Source organism: Diadema antillarum, unplaced genomic scaffold (genome assembly GCF_040938485.1).
Source record: "Diadema antillarum isolate AM-2024a unplaced genomic scaffold, OU_Dant_1.0 scf00000017, whole genome shotgun sequence".
Taxonomy (NCBI): domain Eukaryota; kingdom Metazoa; phylum Echinodermata; class Echinoidea; order Diadematoida; family Diadematidae; genus Diadema; species Diadema antillarum.
The window spans coordinates 4,583,113-4,607,850 of record NW_027270906.1 but is presented as its reverse complement, the minus strand read 5'-3'; the positions used below and the strand labels follow the sequence as shown (position 1 = coordinate 4,607,850).

Below are 24,738 nucleotides of genomic sequence, written 5' to 3'. Positions count from 1 at the left end.
AAAACTCTTTCTTAATTTGTTTGGGGTTTTTTTTTTTTTTGTGTGTGTGTGGGGGGGGGGGGGGTGGACTCTGATATCGTGAGAAACCTGATATAATATGGTAAATGTCATAATTTTTATGTCCCTGTTATAAGAATGTCCCCCTGTAACTTATATCTTATCATGGGGGAGGGGGTGAGGGTTGAATATTAGGGTTGCTTGCTGTCAGACTGTAGGTGGCGCTAGAGCTACTCACATAGATGTCCATCTTGAGGCGTCGCTCCAGCTGGTTACGCTTGAGGAGGATGGCGTCCTTCAGCTTGGCCTTGTGGCACTCCAGCAGAGCCCGCTTCTTGCTGCTCTCGGCTTGCTGGCGACGCTGGTCCCGCGACATCTCCTGGTGCTTGCGCTTCCGACTCTGCCTCTCCTCCTTCTCAATGCGGTCCAGGATGGACTTCATCACGACCTGACAGGCATGGTTCCTGGACAGGGAGATTAGCATGAAAGCATCAGTCATCACGGATTATGGCTACTGTAAAGCAGGAATTTTTGAAGCATAACATTTTCGCAAAGAAGCAATGTTCAAGTGCATTTTAATTTTGCAAATCACAAACCAAGAATCATGAAATTAAAGGGAACCAAAACCCAAAGAGCTATGTGGATTGAGTGAAAGCAGCAACATCAGTAGAACACATCAGTGAAAGTTTGAGGAAAATCGGACAATTGAAGCAAAAGTTATAGATTTTTAAAGTTTTGATGTTGGAACCGCTAGATAAGGAGACTACTAGAGGTTATGACATATGTGTGGACAACAATTTAAAGAAAATTTAAAGAAAATTCCACAAAAATTCACTTTTCTAGCATCATGAAAAAGCACTCTACTCATTGCTTTCAGAAAGCAGGGGGAATAATTGCTACCCTTAACATATGTCAGTATCAAGTTGATGGAATGTGTAATTTTCATGAAAAATGAATTTTTGTAGAATTCCCTTTATATTTTCTTTATATTCTGGTCCTCACACACGTCATAACCTCTAGTAGTCTCCTCATCAAGCGGCTCCAACACCAAACCTTTAAAAATTCATAACTTTTGCATCGATTGTCTGATTTTCCTCAAACTTTCATTGATGTGTTCTACAAATGTTGCTGCTTGCACAAAATCCACATTGCTCTTTGGGTTTGGGTCCCCTTTTAAATGCATGTGAAAGTTCCTGTCTACACTATACGTATTGAATGCAAGTGACAATTCACGAAAATTGCATGCCACGAAAATATCTTGCTTTACTGTAGTGTAAAAGAACTTTCGCTAGCATTTTAATTTCACGAATTTTAGCTCTTGCGAAATTAAAATGCATGGGATCATTTCTGGCTTTACAATATACTTATGAGCAGAAACAGATAATACAGCATAGCATGAAAAATTACATTCATCTTGAATTAATGATACTAGCAAGAAACATTCATTCAGAAGTTGCATACAAGCACCTTGCTAGCTCTACAGTATTACAGAGAGCTCCAACATAACCCATCATCATGCCAACAAGTGACATTGCCATTATACACACACATGATAAGAAAAATAAAATTAGCATGATATCAGAAACACTATGAAGAGAGATTTAAAAATGGAGGTTGAAAGACTTTTCCTTGGCACCTTATCTATATGTCTTGGCACCGTATTTGTTTTTACAATACTACTCACTTCTTTCCGATGTAATATTTCGACCATTCAGCATTAGAACATACTGTCTTAACAACTCTGCTACAAAGAACACATCATGGATGTTATTATATCACACATTCCAGAAGATGAAAGGAGTGGATTCTTTTATGTAATGAAAAGAAAGCTGGGTCTGGTCTTAAGGTATCCAAAACTCAAATTCTCTGCAAGCATTGCACTGGTCCTACATGATCCACATAACAACTTCAAGCTTCCACAGGACACCATGCTATACAACTCACTTATTGTCAAAGTGATGCCAGTCTCATTAATTCATGTAAACATGTGCTTCAAATTTTGTTGATCTTTTTCTTTGACTAAGACAACTTCTATTCAAAGCAATTTCTTCTGAGGTTATCTGCTCCTCTAATCTCTCTCACAATCAATTGAGCTCCTGTAATGTATGGGTGTGTTCGAGCGCTCTAAAACGAACCAAAGCGAACTGAACCAAAGCGTACCATACCGAACTGTGCCAGATTTGAAGCGTTCGAGCACTCTGTTGAGAAAGCATACCTCAGGAGTTATTTTAGAAAATGTCAGGCATTTTTGTAGCAAGAATGTCATCCACCTGAAGCCTGAACTACTTACAGCTGTCCCGAACAAACAGAATGATGTTTTTGCATTGTTATGTATGCGCATGATATGCTGATATGCGCATGCTTTACAGCGAACTTTGGCAAGCCTTTGGCACGCTTTTGGAGCACATCGGGAAGTGGTCCACTTTTGGCTCGGTACAGTATGGTACGGTACACTTTAGGAGCGTTCGAGCGCTCCTCTGGCGCGGGTACGGCACGGTACAGTTCACTTTAGGAGAGCACTCGAACGCACCCTAAGACTGACGACATCATCATCATCATTATGAAAGGACCAGTTTAAAGAACTCACCTCTGCATCTCTTCTCTTTCTTTTGTGTGTTTTGGCTGCGACACCGTGGGCTTCTTTGGTAATCTTTGCGAGAACTCTTTACTCTGGAATGGGAAAAAGAACATCTCAAATTTTATTTCTCTGAATCACGGACAGAAACTCAGAGAGTAATACCACTCATCCTGATGTTATATTTTACTAAGATACGACTACTTTATACGCCAAATATGTGGCGAGATTTTTATTTTCGTGAATTTCATGAGTCAAGTGCCATTTGGGAAACTAAAGACACGCAAAAATACTGACTCTGATCACGTTAGAAGGTGACGTACGCGTATACGGACTCCACAATAATGAATTTAATCACTCGCGAAATTGTTGGGAAGTACCGATTCACGATAATTCAGACTCGCTAAATATATGGCATATACAGTATCAAACAATACCATATAGCTGGTAAATAATGGAGATTACCCTTAACCCTAACCAGGCCGGGCTTTTTGGGTGTTCTGTGGCCGGGGAGGGGTTGATTCAACCCCCCCCCCCCCCCCCCCCCCGAGATCTCGGCCGTCGATCGCGCAATCGCCATGAAATTTGGCACGTGCATTACCTGTGGCGTAATCTACCAAGCTACACAAAAAGAAATGGAAATTTTCGTCATAATAATTAATTATGTTAATATATGCATAAAATCATACATTTTGCTCTAAATCAGAAATTAAAGCTCCTAGAATCCTAATTTTTGGTGAAAACATTCTTTGTAGCATTCCTAACAATGTACTTGAAAAAAAAAATTTGGTATCAAAATCAATTCTTATGTATTTTATTGTTTTATGAATTTCTTATGTATTTCTTTGTTTTTTCGACCTTTTGTTTTACAATTTTTTTACCGCAAAATTTATGACAGAACCTATATCAAGCATAATTATGCTAAAATAATTAGTTTCAGCCGATAAAAGTGAAAATAATCATATCTTTATGAATAAGAAGAGAAAACTCAATTTGCATAGACTTTACACACAAAATCACGTTTTTGAGCCATTATTGGTCTGACAGGCATGTATAAAACGTTATGCAGCGTCGTAACAGTATGCACGACTTTCGCGAAAATGGTGTCAAAAGATGCGCGAGACTTGAAAGTAAAAAGTCAGTGAACGGTGCGGTCAAAAAATTTCGCGCGGTGGAGTAGTCGCGAAAAATGTCGAGGGGGGGGGTTGATTCAACCCTCCCCCCGGCCTTCTTAGGGTTAAGGGGTGGGGCATAACTGGGCTGATGTCCTCTTGATCATCAACTTTGTAAAGAAACTTCAAACAAGTGTCAAACAAGTTTTACATTGAAAGAAAGATATTATTCAGAGGGGCGAAGGTTCAGATGCAAGTTCTTCACTTTGTCTCCCTCTACAAATTAAATTTGTTAAGATCGCAACTGCTGATCTGTAAATTAACAAACATGTCGGAAAAAAGGAACCAGCGGGACTCGAACCTGTCATCTACTGCTTTCCGGGCAGCGACACTACCACCAGGCTGTCCCTGGTTGCCGGCAGTGACACGATGAACATGGAACAAATACCCAAGCTCCGAAATTCCGACGTTGTTATGTTAAGTAGTCCATTCATCACAAAGAATTGGACGTTGGCAACCATCCTGAAGGAAGTTGATAATAATGACTTTTAAACCACCAATATCTAGAATTTTAGCAATCCTACCCTAAGAGAAAATTGATGGCATATTTATTTCAATGAAAGCTTGTCTGTTTTCATCCCTCATACTTACTGCAAGACGATCTGGAGTGAACTTGGTGTGTGCCTGGACTGTAGCCAGTGTGGTCTGGTTCTGTTTACTCTTCTGAAGCAGCTCCAGTTGCTGTTTGATCAGACTCACCTATAGACAGCCAAGCAAGACTAAACATATGAACAAGATCCGGGCAAAATGGCTGCTGGAGCAGAGCTTTGTGCTTGCACATGTAAGCTTACTGCACAAAGCAACAGATAACTGCCAGCCAAGATTTGTTTTCCCTTAATTTGGAGAATATCTAAAAGAAGAGATTCTTGGATGAATTGAATTACTTTTACAAATCACAGAACCTAACCACTTGAAATATGTGATGCAAATCAAAGCTCTACAAATAATACTTTAAAAAAAGAGGTTTTGATGGTAAAGGTTTACTAAAACACACTGACTCAATCTCTACCATCACATTAAAGGGATCATATAGTTTTTGGTTAAAACCTAACTTCACATTTCTAACATTTTTGGTGAGATAACGAGAAACCTCTTATGAAATTTGAAAGAATATCTAATTCCAACAGGAATTCATTGTTCATTCAATGAAAATTGGTTTTGAAATGGCTGAGATATCCAAAACAGACCGATCCTAACAAAAGGTGGGATCCCACCTGTTATATTACGATCGCTTTGTTTTACTTGTTTTTGGATGTTTCGGCCATTCCAAAACCGATTTTCATCAATAACTTTGGATTCCTCTTAGAATGGTATGCCCAGTACTATGTCATAAGTGGTCTCTTGGTAAATTGTTCAAAAAGTTTAAAGCCCAATCCTCATCTCCACCAATACTATACCATCCCTTTAACAATGCTATGCCTTCATTTAGAATACCCTTGTTTAAAAAAAAAAATCAAAAGAAAGAATATAATAAACAATAAATGTGATATAAAGCCTCACGGTGTCTCACTCCAGCATATGTCAATAACGCAGTTTGCAGAATACATGAGAAGCATTACACACGAGCTACCCCTCAAGATTTCTGTCCCACCTGTTGCTGTGCAGTCAGATTGGCGATTAACTTGGCTCCCTGGAAGGTGGCGGGGGTAGATGTCCCTGCGGTAGAGGCAGCCGCAGCCAGCTGCACCCCTGGCCTGGCTGGCATGGGGTTGGTGGTCCCCAGAGAGGTGGAGGCTTGCTGGAGCAGCAGGTTTTCCCCCGGGGTCTGGGCCAGGCGGATGGGCTTGGGCGTGGTGGCAGTCAGGGGCTGGGTCTTAATGGTAAGCTGAGGCTGCTGCTGCACTTGAGTTGCAATGGGAATCTGACATGTACAAAGAAGCAATAAAATACTAGGAAAATATGGTATGAGGAGTAATAATTGCCCAGTGCCTGCCTTCATGGAAAAATGAAAGAAGAGCAATGATAATCATGGAATATAGGGTGCTCCCATTACAATGAACAAGGTTATAACGAAACTTTGTTACGAGAAAGCACAATTCAGTTCCCAAAATGATTACCCGTATAGATAAATACACCCTATCAGCGACTGAGGATATTCATGACAGGTATGGTGGTGTGTGTCATTGGTTTGGGTTATGAATATTCTTGGAATAACTTATACTGAACAGCCCTTTACAAGGCTCAAATATACCCAATCACATACACATTTTGTGACACAAACAGAAACTTTCTTTCGCATAGTGGATGGAGGAAAAAGAGGCAAAAAAAGTAAAAGCTAATGAAGAAGTAATGCCCCCAGCACCAGTAGGGGTGGAGGCATAATATTCCACAGGATGTCCTCAAAGATGAAGGCACACATACCTTGGCGATCTGTGCCTGAGGGAGCTTCTGCTGCACTCTAGGGGCCACCAGGGTAGGGGAGGTGATGGTGGTGGCGGCTGCTGCAGCCGCAGCCTGCTGCTTCTGATTCTGCTGTGTCTGCTGCACAGCCTGGACTGCTGCCTGCAGGTTGACCTGGGGGATGCTGCCTGGCGTGGAACCTAGAAGATCAGCAAGACATATGGATTGCCATTCGTGTTCATTCAATACACCTTTGAGAATATACAAAGCCAAGGCTTATATCCTACAAATAATACTGCTTGTTTGCACAGCACGTAGAAAAAGGGCACAGAAATCTTAATCAAACTATCATCAAATGAGGCGAAGACATTCAAATTATTAGAGCCTTCAATGTACATTGTGAGCCTTAACCCGTTGGGGACGGACTGATTTTTCTATAACACGCATTTCCCATAGACACCTGCCAGAGTATCCCGGGACTTGTCTTTAACGGGTTAATCACTTACAAATGACACTGCTTGTTTGAATAGCGTAGCTGGATGGGGAATCAAATTCTTAACCCTTACTGCACTTCGTTCGATGTTTGACAAACACGGTAGAGTGTTTTCATCACTGACTAGCACAGATGTCCGAAAAAAATTGTCAAGGAGTAGAAATTTCCGAATCCCCCAATCCCCATTGTGTCACCATAGCCATCCTGTTGGACTGAGGCACATTGCTACACCTTCAGACTCTGGCTGACATTACAACTATGAATTCCTCTCAGAATAATGCCCTTTAATACTTTTCTAATCATCCCTTTAATACTTTTCGAATAATGCCCTTAAGTCTTTTCTAATCATCGTGCAAAAAGTTAAAATCTGAATCCCCAATCTCAACCAAAACGATACCATCCCTTTAAGCTGAAGTGCCGGGGCACAGAAAGGGTTAATCCATATCAGGGGCAACGACCCCCGAGGACTATTAACACCTGGCTAAATACTGGTTAGTAATAGGTTAGAGTAAAGATTAGGGTTAGGGTTAGGTTTAGGGTTAGAGTTTGGGTTACGATTATGATTAGCTTCAGGATTAGGATTAGGGTTAGGATCAGGGGAAGGGTCTGGGGTAATTGCCCAGGGGGGTAATAGCCCTAGACCTGGTTAATCATACCTATGAAGGCACATGTGACATCACATGAAGAGATGACATGTGAAATATCAAGGTATTTTCATCACATGGCCAAGGGTCAGAATTACACTGGACCGAGACTCACCCTGGGCAGCATTGGGAGTTAGGACCAGTCGCTGCAGGACAGCTCCCTGGCTGGTCTGGGTCTGGATCAGCTGGGCTGGTATCATCTGACCTGTCCCCTGGACCTGGACCTGCGCCGGTGTGATGACAAACTTCTGTCCCCCGACCTGCAGGACCTGAGCCTGGTTGCTAAAGACCTGGGCCTGTCCTGTGAGCTGGGGCTGGGTCACTACGCAACACAAACGTGGCATTGGCATCCAATGTTAGTCTGTGTGTAAACTCACTCTGTATCCAAAGCTTCTTACAACCAGATATGCATCCCATATTACAAAATAACTTCCCCATTTCTCGTGTCTATTTTTCTTACAGATGATTGGGGGGGGGGGGGGGGTTATTGTCTGAATAAAAGTGGTTTATTAATCCTAGAAATAGCAAGCCATACCAGTGTGCATATATTCCCCAGTAGTCAGAAATATCATGAACACACACATTTTTTCCCCCTGTTTGATCAGACTCACCTATGGAGAGCCAAGTAAGGCAAGCAGGTATGAAATTTATTTATTTTTTTTTCCAAAAGTGACAGGAAATGATACACATTAGGTTCTCATTTTATCTACCTAAAACTTGTCATTAGTAGGCCTATTTGATAATCTTATAACAGATAAAATCTAAATGCTTATTTAGCACTGAAAATTTAGACCATCACTCTACAACAAAGTATGCATAACCAATCTGGAATTCATATATAATGCCACCTAAATTAAATCACTTTGAGTCAAGTATGTTTTTACTGTAGTAAAATGTAATGTGATCAATAGATTTGTCGAAAATGTCATACACATACACACATACAGAATAATAATCTCTGGTGTATCTTCATGTGGTTAAAATTGGACATTCACTGTGACGGTCGGTCAACAGGCACTCACTCACCTGGTGCCTGGGAGGTGGCTGTAGCCGCAGTGGACGTTGGCGTCTGAGCTCTGACTCCCTGAACCAGCTGTGACACACTGGGGCTTGTGATGACCTGCTGCACCCCAGCCTGCCGGATGGTGGCCACTTTCCCGGGGGTGTTGGGGGCCAGGAGGGGGTTGGTGGATGGGCTGACACCTGTTGGCGGCACCTGCTTGATCACCTTGAGGGTACCCTGGCCCTGGGCCCCTGGGGTGTTGGTGATAACAAATCGGGCCTGGCCCTGTGCTTGGGATGGGTTGGCTATGATTCGAGCCTGTCCGGGAGAATCAAATAATTTTATATTTACTTTTTATTTCAAGTTTCCCACATTAAAGACTGGTTCTACGCATACAAGTTTGATGGTGTTACAGCAAATGTTGCAAGAATGACACGTGTACATACACATTGCATCCACATCCAATTAAAACAGTACTTGCTATGAATACGCAGTACTGATAAAAAATTTAGGCAGATATTAGCTAGCTGCTGGTACTTGTGAAAATATAATGAAAGTTAAGTCATCTGGGAAAGTGTCTATTCTTCTCATCCAACTCCCCCTCCTTCAGAGAGAACAGTAAAAAAAAAAAAAAAAAAAGAAATGGGATAGTCTAAGGCCCACTTGTTGGGCTATAGGACCGTCACAGAGTTTGGAATCATATACAAATAATGAATGTTTAAGAGTGCAATGGACAGAATATTTCATGAGGTGAAAGATGAAATGATCCATTCGACGAGGCACAGCCTATATAACACCTAAAATAGATCCTTGTCATTTGATGTTTTATTAAATTAGAAACAGGAGAAAATCTGAGATCGAAAGAGTGCTCACTGAGCGCTTTACGCTAGTGCTGTCGCATACACACACTGCAAACACAAGTGTTTAACATGCATAGTGTGCCGGGCTCTTAGCGAGCGTGCTATGGAGCAAATCGTATGGATCCATAATTGCACGGATGATGACGTCATAGTGAAATGGGCCGAATGTGCAATGTCAAACAACCAATCAAATGACAAGGATATCTTCAGGCGTTACATAATACACAATATTCAACGGTGAGGTCAGTGTTACCTGTTGGGTGCCAGCTGGACCAGAGATGTACTGGATGGTGGTACCCGGTGGGAGACCCTTGCCCTTCCCTGCCAGAGCAGCGACATTGCTCATTGAGATGGTAGTCTTCGCCGAGCTGGGCTTGGCAAGAGTCACAATCACTTTGGCTGTCCCACTCACTCCAAGACGCTTCTGCAAACGTGGGTTTAATGTAGAGACGCAGACAAAATTGTGAGAAAGAGTATGGACAGAAGCACAAAGTCATAGACTGACTAAAATGTCCTTGAGAGAAATAGTTTGGACTGGGAAAAAGTATACAAGAGTCCTTTCTTTGCTATTTGAGGCAAGGTGTGGCAGAGAATTTATGATACTTAACAATATGCTTGGAACAATCTTTAAATCTACTGAACCTGCCTAAAACACAGCTCTGATACAGGTTTAGGTAGTTCTAGACTTTTTTTTTTTTTAAACTTACCTTTTAAGTAAATGGAAGGAGCCCTGGGTGTTTCAAAAATACAAGGAACACCATAACCAGTAAGCAGCATCATGTACACACTGAGACAAGATGCCAGGACTGTAGTGCTGTACATAAAACTGCCACAAGAGCTTTCATTTCAAAGCAAGCATTATAAGCCCTATATCTCTCACCTTCCACGGCTGACTTGTGCGTGAATGACTCTGACTTCAAACAAGAAGTACTGCAGAGACAAGGTATACTGCCAACCCCTACCACCCCGTTAAGTCTAGGACCACCTCACCTGCTGCATCTGCAGCCGCTGCTTGGCCAGCTGCTCCTCCAGCTCCTGCCGCACTTGGTCGGCCACAGACTTGGTGGGCTTGAGGGACGGGATGGCCATCTTGCCGTCCCGGCTGCTGCTCACCGACAGCTTGACGGCCGCCTCGTTCTCCTTGTTGTGGGAGCTGCTGACCTTGGTGACGGTGACTGGTGTGGTTGTAGCGGAGGAGGCAGCAGCCAGGGCCTTGGACTCTCTCTCCTTTGCCTTGTCTCGTGCCTGTTGCCTCAGTTGCCTTGGTAATAGACAGAATTACATGATATAAATATTCCTCACATTCCCTTACAAAACCCTTTCATTCTATTAAGCTTATTTTGCAAAGACACAAGCTGAAAAATTGCTCCTCCCTCTCTCCTCTTTAAAATGCCTCTCAACTGGAAAAAAAAATAGTGCAGTCGGAAAGGGGGGTTCCCATGCACCCCAAACATATATTTTTTTAATCTACTTCATCTAGACCAATTTTGTGCGTAGATTTCAACCATGCAATGTTAACAGGTCAAAGCGTGTCCCATAGTGGTCAAAAATCCGTTTCCATGGTAACGCATGGTGAAAATGTCAGTATCTCATAAAAATACATGTAACCTTTGATAAAATTGTTCAATTATCATGGCTTTGGTATCAAATTAAAGAAAATTAAATTATCTATATGATGATACCAATTATGTAGGGGGTTATACCAATCTTTATATTAATTTTGAGGCCAGAATTCAATTTTTTCACATTTTTTTTGCAAAAATGCATTTTTACCATAATACTAATCTATCTCTAAATCATACCAAAACATACTCAATTTGTTTGAATATTCTTCAAAATTATACCAAATATGTATGTAATAAATAGTGAAAATTTCGTAGATATTGCTCAAATAACAAGAAAGTTACGGCCATCCAAAGTTGACATTGACACCTGTCAAGAATTGGTCAAGAATTTCCAGATGGATGATGATGCGCGCCCTCTATTGTGGAGAAATAAGCAAGCTTGCTTGTGATAGGACAAAAGTTTTGGTGAGAAGCTTTATTGTTTGGATCAGACCGGGATCAGTCAAAGAAATCTGCCATAAATCAAACCTCTGACCCTTGTATCTGATTGCATTTTGTGTCATATTATTGTTTTTAAAACCATTCTGCAACATACATTTATTTTTGCCTGAAAGCAAAGTACCAAAAAAACTTCATCTATTGAAGCTTTTCCACTACAAGTTTATGTTCAGTGAACTTCAGTCTCACATGTTTAAAAATGTGTTAGGATTTAGGTATGACATGAAATCAGAACTTGTTGATGTGTTTTGTTGAATTGAGTTGAATTTACTAATATTTAAAGAGAACATCTATGAATAGATTGTTATTTGTATAGTTACTTTGCTGAGTGTGAAAGTAACAGATTACAAGATTAGTTTGATGGAATGATACTGTCTGTAACATAATACTAGTTTTGGTGTAGACCTTAGTTCTGTAGACTCCACATAATGTTGTATTCATTACAATAGATCTGTGATGTTAGAGTCTAGTTCTGTAATTGATGGTGAAAACTAAAAGTAAACAGAAGCACCCAAATTTTATCTAAATTTGCAATATTTCATGAGGTATATTTTCATGCCTCTGCACTGAAGGTGGCGGATCCGGGGGGGGGGGGGGGGGGGGGGGGGGGGATTGGGACACATTCAACAGGATTGGCATTTACTGTACATCCTCTCACTAAATAGATATTTTGAAGCAATGCTTCTCCTATCATTTCTACAACATTTATTGATACAAAAGTGTGTAGCTGTATTGCTGAAACTACTTCTAAAACCATGCACGAAAGAACGTCGGTATTTGCATTCATAGTATCCGTGTGATGTAATTACGGGGCTTGAGCGGCGGTGTTTATTTTGGACACTTCCCAGGGGATTGCTTTTGAATGTTGACCTTTTTAACAATATAGTTAATGTAGAGCATTCTTTCTTTTTGTGATTATATTGCATTTCATACAAACAAAAGGGCAATCGCTGTACAACCGTACCGGTAACGACAATGTGAAGGCATGGTAAATTGAAACATATTTGTGCTATATGCTGGTGCATTGCCCTGGGGGTTGGATGGTTTTGAACAAATCCCACTCGGTTGCTTTTGAATGTGCACCCCTTTGACTATGGTGATTGTAAAGCAGTGTCTCTATACCATTTAAAAATCATGAAAAGTAAAGTGTCTTTATTTACCACTCGGCAACGACTTTACATGCATGTACAAGTGAGTCTACTGTGGCATATAATGTATGTTTTGTTAATCTGTTTTGGGACCACGACGGTCAGGGCAGGGGTGATCTGGGCACTTCCTAAGGGCTTGACAAAATAGATATTGTAAAGCAACGTCTCCTATATCACCTTAATTGCATTTTACGAAAATAAAAGCGTATGTGCTACAAAGGCGGGAGAGCTTTTCAGAGGCATGTAACCATAAGGAACATTTTTCGCGGTTGTACAGTGTATACTGCATGTTTTTCACTGCCTTTAGGATTACTTTGAGCACCTCCCACAAGGTGGTCTCTACAAGTGAACCCTTTGGACTGCATAGATATTGTGGATCAATGTTGTTATTTTATCTCTCCCCCGGCAATTTTTACAGAAAAAAAGTGTCTTGATATGGCAGGAATCCAATTCAATAGAATTCAATTCAATTTCTATTTCATTTTTCGACAAGAACAGATAGACATCACTTTCTTTGTAACAGAAAATGAGGTGCGTAAAATTATGTCGAATGAGAAGAATGTACAATGATTGCACCATACGATGATTATACATAATCACAAAACTCAAGTGATAGTCCTAAAACTCAAGGAACCACCTTTTTTTTTTAGACATGCACTTTTGGAACGACTGTATATACTGTAATTGCGTTGATATTTGCGTTACAAAGGTCATGTATAGAGGCAATTGATGTGTGCACTTCCCATATAGTAGGCTCCCTTCGAATGATAACCACTTTAACTATGTCAGTGTAAGTAAAAATTACAGAGCAATACATCGTCTGTTGACTCCATTGAATTTCATTAAATACAAGTTTCTTTGCTAGAGGACCAGAAGGACTGTTTAAAGGCATGTACCCATAGAACATATTCATGTATTTGCGCTGGTACATGATTATTGCATGTCTTAGACTGTCTTTGGGTGGGGTAATTTTGGGCACCCTCCACGTGGTTGTCTTCGTATGTGAACCATTTTCACCTTATATTAAGATATTGTAGAACAACAATTCTTCGAGAACTTCCACTGAATTTTAATGGAAATGAAATGAATAGGACGTTATGTACAGAGGGTTTTTTTTTTTCGCTTCAAACAGCTGTATTCACGTGTGTATATGTTTTGTACCTGGCCGTGAGGGTATAGAGATAAATTCTGGTACCTCCCTGCATGCGAGCCACTTTGACTGTGCACAACTTTTTAAAGATGTACACATTCTAGAAAAATGTCTCTGCTGTCAATGCCAATTGTATTTCATGGAAATAACAAAGTCTTTGCTAGATGGCGAAACGACTTTAGAATAAAATCTTGTACGCTTAGAACAACGGAAATCGTGTTGGTTGATGCATGTTTTGTAAATTAATGGTCGTGAGGATAATATGATCGACTGGGGTAACTTTGGACACTACCCACAGGGTTTCCTTTGACTGTGCCATCTTCAATATCTCAAAACCCTCAAGGATGCAAGAGCTTAATCATCGAGATTCAAACAAACCACCCTCCAAATAGAGTTCATTCATTACAAAATTACCGTAGACAAATTATAGATGTTGACACTTGTTTAATTTCGTACTTTGATTCTACGTAATATTAATGGATAAGCTATCATTATCTGTCTGATAACAAACTCTAATCTTATAATAATAATAATAATAATTCATGCTAGTTTACTAATGCTGTAAAGTTTGTTTTTGGTGAAGAGAAACTGAAATATCATATTTGAATACACTTGATATGCTCATATCGGGCACTTTGATGCATCAGAATATTCCCTTGGCTCGGAACCCTTTGCATATTATGCAAATGAGGCCCAAACTATGTACATGGTGAAATGTTTGCATCGCACTAGTGACATTGTAAACATAGGTTTCAACACTTTCGGTGTTCCAATCTGAAAACTAGAAGCCCAGTTTTCATGGAAACACTGTTTTTTTTATCATAATGGGAGCTAATTTGCATATTATGGAAATTTAGGCACTTTGCCCCACTGGATTTCTTGGGACTTTTAGTATGGTGTTTGGGAGCCCATAACAAGTATAGCACTGCAGTGGAATTCCTACTGTTGCAATTAGTGTTAGGTGAAACCCTATTTTGACTGGACTAATGTGATCTATGACAAAATGTGTATCCAGTGTCTGTTAACAGTGCTTCATTTCTTTCAGAAGTACAGTATTTGTTGTAGTAGTCCATCGAGTATAATGAGCTTGCTCTGGTATCGTACAGAAGTTCATGCAGGACCCGTTTCACCAACATTGATTTCAGTGAGATCAGTGCCACTTAGTGTTTTCGTGACTGAAACATACCAATCAGAAAAGTGAGATAGCGAGACTGAAACCAGTGAAGTGAAACTGAAACCAACAAAAAGTTTGTTGAAACACCCTACAGGACTGCAAGAAAGGAAAAGGCATGAACTAACCATTTTTATTGGGATTGGGGGCGGAGGTAGAGGAGGGTCTCATTTTATGAGAAATTGACTTAATCTATGTTCTGTGCCAAATTGACTTGAACGAAATGTCAGCTTGTGCCAAATGCAAAACAAAAAACAAAAAAATCCAGCTACTGGGATGGAATGAATACACCACTAATAATGACAATTGTGATTTCTGGACAGCTGTGTTATAATGGCTACAGGCAAGTTTGAGTGTAACCATGGTAGCTATGGTCTCTAACAGGTTAGGTCTCAACTCCAGTCAATTAAATAGCTATGAATTTGCATACGTATGTAAATCTAAAATGGTGTTTAACGTTGAGAAGGTGTTGCATTTTTTTTGTTTGAGAAAAACATTGTGTTTAGCATAAAGTTGCCATAGAAATGACCTAATTTGGGCTCAGATTTTATGAAAAAGAGGTCACAAATGTGCCCAATTTTGTTTAAAGAAAGGCAGGAAATAAGAAATACATACACTAGAAACTTATCTCATGATTAAAGGAACTGTACAGTACTGGTTGAGGTAGGGATTCATGTTTTGAACATTCCTATTAGAGGTAATGAAAAGCCTCTTATGAAATATAAAAGAGCATGTAATTTTAAGAAGGATTCAACGTTTATTTGATGAAAATTGGTTTTCAAATGGCTGAGATATCCAAAAAAGTGCTAATAATAAAAGGCGACATGCCACAACTTTATTAGAATCTCTTTGTTTCACCTTGTCCTTGGATATCTCAGCCATTTCAAAACCGATTTTCATCGAATAAACTTTTGATAACCCGTAGAACTGCATGCTCTTTGACATCTTATAGAATGGTTTCTGAATATCTCGCAAAACGTTAAAAGCTAAATCTTCACCTCGACCAGAACTGTACACACCCTTTAATGTCAGTTGTATAATGAACACTTGAGGTATCCTAAAATTCCCATTCATTTATCTGGTTTGTGGGGTGGCCATGTTGACGATGTCATTTCGGCATGTTCCGAAGCAGAACTTCTGGGTAAATTTTACTGGTAAGTTTGTTAAGACATATACAAAATACTTTCAAATACAAAATTTGTTTGTTATGCGATAGTTGCCAGTTGACCCCAAAATTCAGCCTCAATTCCCTGGCCTATAGACTTACAGTTGAAATCACTGTATATGTGACCCTGCACCTCAAAACAAACAAAAAGTCGCCAGACATGAATTTTTAGTTAAGACCATATTCTGAAAGAGCAGATTTTAAGCTTTAAAATGATGTATGACTCAAATCAAATGGACTCTCCTAACCTATCTAAATACTGGAAAGAAAGCGCAAACTCAGGAAAAGTGTGAACTGAGAAAAGAGGCTCTGAAGTACAGTGTCTATTCAAGCGCTTAATCTCTACCAAACCGTGCTGGCTGTGCGATGAATGGGACAAAAAACAGGAAGTAAACCACCAGAGTAACAACAATGAAGGGATTATCAGATTAAACTGAAATTAAGTATGCCTCATTAACACATTCTGTCCATAATTAACGCCAACTTTCAAAGCATTAGCACTATCCTTTCAAAAGTTATTAGAGTTGAAAGTGAAGAGTGTGGACAAGGTTTCTCAGAAATGAAAATGGGATCCCAAAGACACACCTAATCACACTATTCTACCAAAAATGTTCGAGATAAACTGCTAAAAATCACACTTTCCCTCCCGTTTTATGATACCAAATTTTAGCATAATGTAAAAGAAGACCCGCTCTTTCAGAAAATATGAAAAAGTCAAGTTCGGTTAGGTTGACCCATTTCACTTATTTTCAGTCCTCACGCAAAATCAGTGTGTGCGACTTTATGTTCGTTTTGAGGTGCACGGTCACATATAATCAATTTTAAACAGGGCCCCGGTATTACGAAATCCTATTGCTCGATTCAAGCTATTCGCATGCCCTCGATCGAAAACGTGCACCGTATACCCGAATAGTATACTAGTACTAGTACTGTACTGTACTCCTATGTGAACCAATGATTTTTTTTTCTACTCAACCCCCCCCCCCCAGCAGCGCGCTGCAAAAACTACTACCCTGACCTCAAAATTGATATGAAGATTAGTATAAATTCCGTGTGATGATTGGTATATCATTCAAAGAATTTAATACTCTTCATTTAAATTTGACATTTAAATCATGATAAGTGAACAATTGTATCAAATATTACATACATTTTAAGGAGATTCTGACATTTCCATCATGCGTTGCCTTGGTAACAGATTTTTTTTTTTGCCACCATGGGACACTCTTTGACCTGTTAATGCATTTCTTTTAATTCTACCCACAAAACTGGTCTAGATGACCCACTTTATCACATCCAACTTCATTCTCATGCTTTTGGAACCAAATTATGATAACTGAAATGTTTAAATGAGATTATTCAACAATAGAGGGCGTACATCACACTCCCACCTGCACATTCTTGACATGCTTGAATGTCAACTTTGGATGGCCGTAACTTTCTTATTATTTGAGCTATATCTATGAAATTTTCACTTTGTATTGCATACATATTTAGTATAATTTTGAAGAATATTCAAATAAATTGAACATGTTTTGGTATGATTTAGAGATAGATAAGTTTTATGGTAAAATTGCATTTTTGCTAAAAAATGTGAAAAAATTGTATTCTGGCCTCAAAATTAAGATGAAGGTTGGTATAACCCCCTACACAATTGGTATCATCATATAAATAATTTAATTTTCTTTAATTTGATACCAAAGCCATGATAATTGAACAATTTTATCAAAGGTTACATGTATTTTTATGAGATACTGACATTTTCACCATGCGTTACCATGGAAACGGATTTTTGACCACTATGGGACACGCTTTGACCTGTTAACATTGCATTTTTGAAATCTACGCAAAAAACTGGTCTAGATGATGTAGATTAAAAAAATATATGTTTGGGGTGCATGGGAACCCCTTTCTCCTACTAGACTAAAATATACACAACTAGAAAAGCACTCTGAGAGCGCAGACCTCCGCCAAGCATGCAGCTCATTTCCACCACTGATCTTGTTCTTCCATAGAGATATCAGTGATTTCCACCCATACGTACTTACAATGTATATAGCACTGTGTGCTGAAAGTCACCCCATTTCCCAATATAGAAGCCTTTGTTATGTCATAAACCCTCAGCTGCACGGCACGCCTCACCCTAGCAGAAACAAGAGCACGCACTTTAGTGCGTGCATGCAAACCTCAAATACGCGCAGCCTGAACTCCCAAGTTCATTGACTCTACTTGCCAAAATATCAAAAATCCTTCATAAATTCCCCCAAAGAGAAACGGTGAATCCATAATCATAGCATTTCTAGAAATGATGTTACACTTAAAATGAAATATATATTCTTTTTTTTTGCTGTAGACACGCAGCTACAGTTTGCTGAATGAGATAGGGGGAAAAAATTGTCTTACTTTTCACAGTACTGCTGGACTTCCCATAATTCCAGCTCCTCTTCTGGTACCCAGACCTCAATTGTTTCTGTCGATCTGGGCTTGTCCTTGACTTCTCGTCTTGATGGAGTGGCGCTGGAGCGAAGACCTGAACGCTGGGGTTTGTGAACCTCTGCATTCCACAACAAAGACAAGGACACATAGACAGAGAAAGAAGGAGAGTGAGATAACCTTGCCCTCTTTGTGTTTTGGAATCAGCTTCTGATGGGTCTTTCTACAAGATCAACTAAAACACACACACACACACACACACACACACACAAAATATTTCAAGAAAAGTGGTCCATAGTATATTACTCTGGAATATGCTTGACTAACAGCTATGTATATGTGGACACTAAATTTGGCCAACACATACAATTCAGTGGGATGTATACTTCTTGTCACAATTTTAAATTCTTTCTCAACACGCATTTAACATATTTTCGGACAAAACACTAAAAGGCATTCACCAGTACCAGGAAGTTTTTGTAATGTTCTTTCATAAATGCTTAACAACACAGCCTACCTGGTGTTGACACTGCAGTCTCCTTGGGAACAATGGTCTTGCGTATCAAGTACTGTGATTTGACTCCACTTGGTGGCACGTCCCTCCTGTCAATAATCTCTGTGGTGATCTTCTCTGAGCTTGTGTTGATAACTGTCACTCCGTTGTTGTTGGGTGGCTTGATATTGATGTCATCCCAGCGAACACTTGCCCAGAGAATGCGCAGCAGCAGACTGACTGCCGAGAGGGACTTTACGGTCTGGAGACGATAGCGCCAGCAGATCTTGAACGAGGGCCGAGGACAGGGATATGGCCAGAAGTCACCAACATTCTTGGTGTTGTAGCTGTAGCCCTCCACTTCCAAATTTCCTGCTCGGCGACTAAGGCGCTTGAGGTCATGCTGTGGTAAAACCAAGATGCTTCTCTTTCGGCTGCGAGTGGAAAACATGTAACAGATTGGCAGAGGTTTGGCAAGGCGCTTGATGACTCGTTTGGTTTTTGGTCCTTTCTGGAGCCGCACGCGATCGTTTGTTCTTCGTGGTTTGGGAATGGCAGCTGCTTCCTCCTTGAGGGCACTTTCAAGCTTTATAATTTCAGCCTGAATCATTGTCTGGGTGACAGATGTATCAATTTTGCTGATAATGGTTTCTGTTGTGGTTGTGGTGGTATTGCTAGCTATCAGTTCCCGCAGTTCTCTGTTGATGGTCGTTGTTGTTGTTGTAGTGGTCTTTGTGACAGTGGTTGTGATGGTCTGTGATTTCTCTGTCACAACAGCAACAGCGACAGTTTTTGCTACTTTGGCTTCCTTGGCATCTTCAGAAACTGCTGCTTTCTCAACTACCTTCTCAACTACTTTTGTCTCTTTAGATTCTGATATTTCAGTTGTAACTTGGCTAGTACTTGACACTTCTTCCCTTTGATTCTCCAAGTCAGCACTTGGTGTCTCTATGGAAATTTCAGGTTTTTGCTCAATAGTTGTCGTATCTAAATCTTGAACCCCTCTCACTGATTCTGTTTTGGAATCAGTAGTTGGTGTCACTTCTTCTTTAACTTCAGGGACGGGCTGCTGTGCATCATCCGTACTCTTCCCTTCATCCACATCCATCCTTGAATCCTGCTCTGCAACACTGCTAGCGGTTCCAACCATCGCTCCAGATAACTCTCCACTGGCCACTTTAGCCTCTGGGATTTCAGAAACAGCATGCATGTTTAAATCAACATCTGGCTTTTCATCAGGTATCACTGTAACACTGCTAGCGGTTCCAACCACCATTCCAGATGACCCTTCACTGGCCAGTTTAGCCTCTGGAATTTCAGGAACAGCATGCATGCTTGAATCAACATCTGGCTTTTCATCAGGTATCACTGCAACACTGCTAGCAGTTCCAACCACCACTCCAGATGACCCTTCACTGGCCACTTTAGCCTCTGGAATTTCAGGAACAGCATGCATGCTTGAATCAACCTCTGGCTTTTCATCAGGTATCACTGCAACACTGCTAGTGGTTCCAACTATCGCCCCAGATGACCCTTCACTGGCCACTTTAGCCTCTGGAATTTCAGGAACAGCATGCATGCTTGAATCAACATCTGGCTTTTCATCAGATATCACTGTCTTTGTTTCATTGTCGGCAGACTGCACCTCCCCCTGATTACCAAGTTTCTCTTCTTTCATCAGGTCAGCAGAATTTGCAGGAGTTGAACTCACTTCTTGAGAAAGTTCACCCGCCACAACATTTTCTTGCTGTTCATTCTTTGCTTCATCAGCAACACACGCCAAACCTTCATCAACAGCCATTGCTTCTGTTTCATCATTGTGGCAGTTGACCAATTTCTCCCCCGTTGACAGTGCTGAGTCATTACAAGTTGACTTACCATGACTACTCTCTTGACTGGCTAACTGTGCGTCTTCTACTTCCATTGGTGTAACTGCAGCATCGGATTCAGAGTTCGTTTTGGCGACCTGAGCACATTGCACACTTGATACATCACCTGCTGTGTCAATCTCTGTCTGTCCTTCAGTCTGCATCACTGAAAAGTCACAGACTTTTTCCAAAACTTCAACATTGCTATTATTGTTTGAAGACGATAAGTTTGTTCCAACATCTCCATCTGCAAAATTTGCGACTGGTTTGTCACTTGAATTTCCGGAAGCACTAAGAGCACAGCTGACCATAACATGATTATCAGCCACATTGTCCGTGCAAGGTGTTTTCTCCCCAAGCAAATCAGAACTTGGGGATGACTGAATAGTTCTTTCCACTTCTACTGATCCCGCCTCAAAATCTTTAGAGGGTTTCATTTCACTCACAGCTGCTGGCAACACTTCCGTGGATTCAACAGGCAGGTCATCAATATGGTTTTCCATGAGAGGATTTTGTTTGAACAAAATTGATTCCTCGGTCTGCCGACAGTTCTCTACACGATTGTCCTCCACTTTGCTTCTGAGTTGCTCAGGGTTGCAAGGATCCATCACCTTACACAATGATTGCTGATCACCAAGCGATGTAAATGCTTCTTGATTCTCCAAGTCATCTTTCTGTGCTAATGAACAGTCCAACATATCCTCCTTAGGACTCTTTTGCATGATGCTTACTGCTCCACTAGACTCACTCTCATTCTGCAACTCATTGCTTAAGTTACACTGTGAAGAATCCTGTGGATGCTCAGTAGCTGACACATCTGGAGGTGCATGCTGCTGGTTTTCATTGATGGTAACATTGGGACTGAATGAGGTATCTTTTGAGACACTAGGAACTGTAGGAGCTTCATCATTGGTAGCAGTCTCAGTGAGTAAATCACTACTTGAGTCCTTTTGTGCCATGAAAGAATCTTGCGGGGGTTTGCTGTTTGCATGTGGCGGTTGTTGTTCAGCATTGGTGAGCTTTGAACTGCCTTCATCTTGAACTGGGGGATCAGTCCTTGCATCAGGTTGTGCTTGCACAGAGTCTGGAGATGGCTGCCTCTCTTGCTCCATGTCAACTGGTTGTTCCAGCATTTCTTTGCCTAGGGTGGTCTCTACAGTGCCATCTAGCACTGGCTTGCACAAATCCTCCACAGTTTGACTTCCACTTGTGTCACTAGAGGGTTTTGAGACATCTTGCTCATCAGCTGCTTTAGGAGATATTTCTGTGGGAGCGTCTCTTGATTCACTTTTACTCTGCTGGCTACCATCCTCTTGTGCTGCCTGCAAGACTTCCTCACTCTGAGCTAACTCAGTTTGTTGTTTGTCTTCATCTGGCTGATCATTTGTGGGCAGGGGAGAGACTCCGGGTAAAGTTTGGTTGACATTCATATTAGGTGGCAATTTCTCAACAGAGTCTGTGTGTGAGACAGGAGAAGTGGCAAGATTTGTTGCATTTACTCTTTCAGGATCACTACTTGACCATTTTTCATCTGTCACAGGGTGAGCAGACTTCTCTTCTGAAAGCTTCATGGGAGCAGCACTGCATTTCTGGCTTTCATTTTCAGCCTTCGTCTCAATTTTGGCAGTTGTTTGTACACTTGACTGAGACTCATTTGAGATTGGTCCACATACTTTGGGCTGGTTAGGTTGGTTGTGCACCTCCTCCTTTACATCTCCAACTTCCATGGGTTCTTGTTTTGCAATGACCTTTGGGGTTGGAGAAGGGACCTCTGTCTTGACAGAGACAGATTTTGTAGGAACTGATGTTGCTGTGACAGGAGCAGCAAGAGCAGAAACAGAAGTAGGTTTGGAAGCACTGGGACGAGTTGTTGCAGGAGACGAAACAGGAACGGACTTTTGTGTGACCTCCGCTTTTGCTGCGTTCCCAGCCTGTACAGATGGTTGACGATACACTTGAGGCTTCCTGGATTTGCGAACCTCCATCTGCTGCTTCATACCTTCTACAACACCTTGGACGGCCTTAATATCTCCTCCAGCAGCCAGCTTTTTCTTCAGGGCAGCGAGCAACTTTTCCTTCTCTTCAACCATTTTCTGTTGTTTGGCATACTTTCCTATTTCCGACTGGAATTTGATTGTCTCCTGTTGATGTTCTTTGGTGCGTAGTTCCAGAAGTCCTTCAAGTCTCGACTTGTATGGAATCTTTCGGTAAACGGTGTGATTCCGCAAGGCATTTGAGATATCGAGATCTTCCAACTCAAGAGCTAACTTTTTAGCAGGAGTTATTTCCCCAAGCACTTTCCCATCACCTTCTGATATATCAATCACTTCTCTTGTACTCTCAGCATCATTGCCATCTCCTTTGCTGCTCTCAGCTGGTGTATCAGTTCCTTCTTTTAGGTTTTCTCCTTCCTTGGTTGAAATTACATCATTTGTAGTGGGAGATGCCTTTACAACCTGGACAGTTTCATCAGGTGACTGCCCCGGGTCAACTTTTTCACTTTGACTTTCACTGCCAGCCAGCTTGCTCTCCTTGACTGAAGTGCCACTTCCAGAGGTAGATGATGCTGCATTCTTTGCAGCCTCAGTGGTGGATTGCTCTGGCTCCATAGGCTTGCCAACGTCTACTCCTGTCTGCTCCTTGGGAGGAGCTTCCTCGGTTGTTTTTCCAGATGCTGGAAATACCGTAACGTCATTCTTGTCATCTTTGGCATCACTATCATCAAATTGTTCTCCAGGATCCCTCAGAACAGGATCCTTTTGAACAGACTCCTGCGTATCTTGTGTGGACTCCTCTGTATCCATCTTTGTTTCTGCTCCATCTTGCTTTGCGTCAGAATCAGCAGCACTGCTCACTTTCGTTTCATCGTCCGTGCTCTTTTGGGTCTCACTTCCTGCTTCAGTCTTGGAACATTGTCCATCATGATCCATCTTGTCATCGTCCCTTTTGGCACCTTTGTCTCCAGCATCTGCGTCTACCTCCATGCTGGAATCTTTGGCAGCTTCCTCTTTTACAGGACCAGTTGTTTGTGGCACATCTTGATCAACTTCCATTCCATCTTCTTTTGGTGCTCTGGGTTCCTCCGTTGCTGGAGGATTTCCCCACTTTGCCCATGCGCCGGCTGCAAGACAGAAACAAACAAATAAATTTAAAAAATGAATTTGCTAACACAAACACTTAAAATGTGTGTAAAACCAGTAAATCCATTGGCTGGGTTTGCTAGCTATTGTAAATTTTTTTACAAGAACTCAATTACTCCTCCAATGATCTCGTGTACAATAACAATACCAAAATTACAAGCTAATTACTGTCACAAGTTAATAATGTCATTTCTTGCAACTTACTGTTCCTTCCTTTCTATCCTTACCAACTAATATTACAAGTGGACATATGCCAAGCTGAACTTATTACAGGACAAGCCAGGCTGAAGTTATAGCTGAAAAATATCTAAATAAATGCACAACGTCTGTTTCCCATGACCTGCAACCCGTCTCACTATCATGCTCATTCAATTCAAAATAAAGTCATTGCTTCTCTTCCCACCAAAATGACACTACCACAAGAAATTTTGAGTTGAATTAATGACCTCTTCACATGATGTAGATGACCTTTCACCTTCAGTGTAACAGCTTAAAATTTCATCTTTAGCCAAAGCTCTGTGAACTTTGACCTGTGATGTTGAGAATATTGCACAATATTAATCAGAGCATATTCATCTCATTTAGCTTACAATGGACAAGCATAAAAAAAAAAAAAAAAAAATCCATTAGTACTGTGAAAAGAGACCATGGCTCCATACTATTTCTTTTTTCATTCTTCTCGTGGCCAATTTGGGTTAATTCTTTAAATCTGAAATTTTTGGGCCCACAATAGACACAAACATGTATGGGGAACCAATATCATATCTTTGTTGCCTGATCAGACCACCAAAACAAAACCTTCTTGGAAAGTCAGTCGCTCAACATCAATTTTTAGTCGTCCCAGGCCAATACTAATGTTGAGCCCTGGAGATGTAGGTAGGATGGAAGCAGAATGACCCAAAACATAATGAAAGAAACACCTTTTGGGGCAGGGGGTACAAAATAGATACATAATTCAAGTGCCTGAAAGTGACAATATCACTGCTGTAGTCATCCATTACATGACACAATTATCTGAAACAA

At 40.8% G+C, this 24,738-nt stretch overlaps 1 protein-coding gene across 1 annotated transcript in view; it reads right to left on the bottom strand.

The window, feature by feature from the left end:
* The window catches only part of LOC139727362 (nucleosome-remodeling factor subunit BPTF-like), a 39,962-nt gene that overhangs the window by 5,560 nt on the left and 9,664 nt on the right, over positions 1–24,738 (bottom strand). The window contains exons 5-15 of the mRNA XM_071638326.1: positions 18,732–23,696; positions 18,185–18,335; positions 10,075–10,345; positions 9,338–9,508; positions 8,248–8,542; positions 7,337–7,543; positions 6,102–6,284; positions 5,336–5,586; positions 4,336–4,443; positions 2,585–2,667; positions 236–461 (exon numbers count right to left, since the gene is read on the bottom strand). Of these exons, the coding sequence (XP_071494427.1) occupies positions 236–461; positions 2,585–2,667; positions 4,336–4,443; positions 5,336–5,586; positions 6,102–6,284; positions 7,337–7,543; positions 8,248–8,542; positions 9,338–9,508; positions 10,075–10,345; positions 18,185–18,335; positions 18,732–23,696 (6,911 nt within the window). The remainder of the gene's footprint in view (positions 1–235; positions 462–2,584; positions 2,668–4,335; positions 4,444–5,335; positions 5,587–6,101; positions 6,285–7,336; positions 7,544–8,247; positions 8,543–9,337; positions 9,509–10,074; positions 10,346–18,184; positions 18,336–18,731; positions 23,697–24,738) is intronic.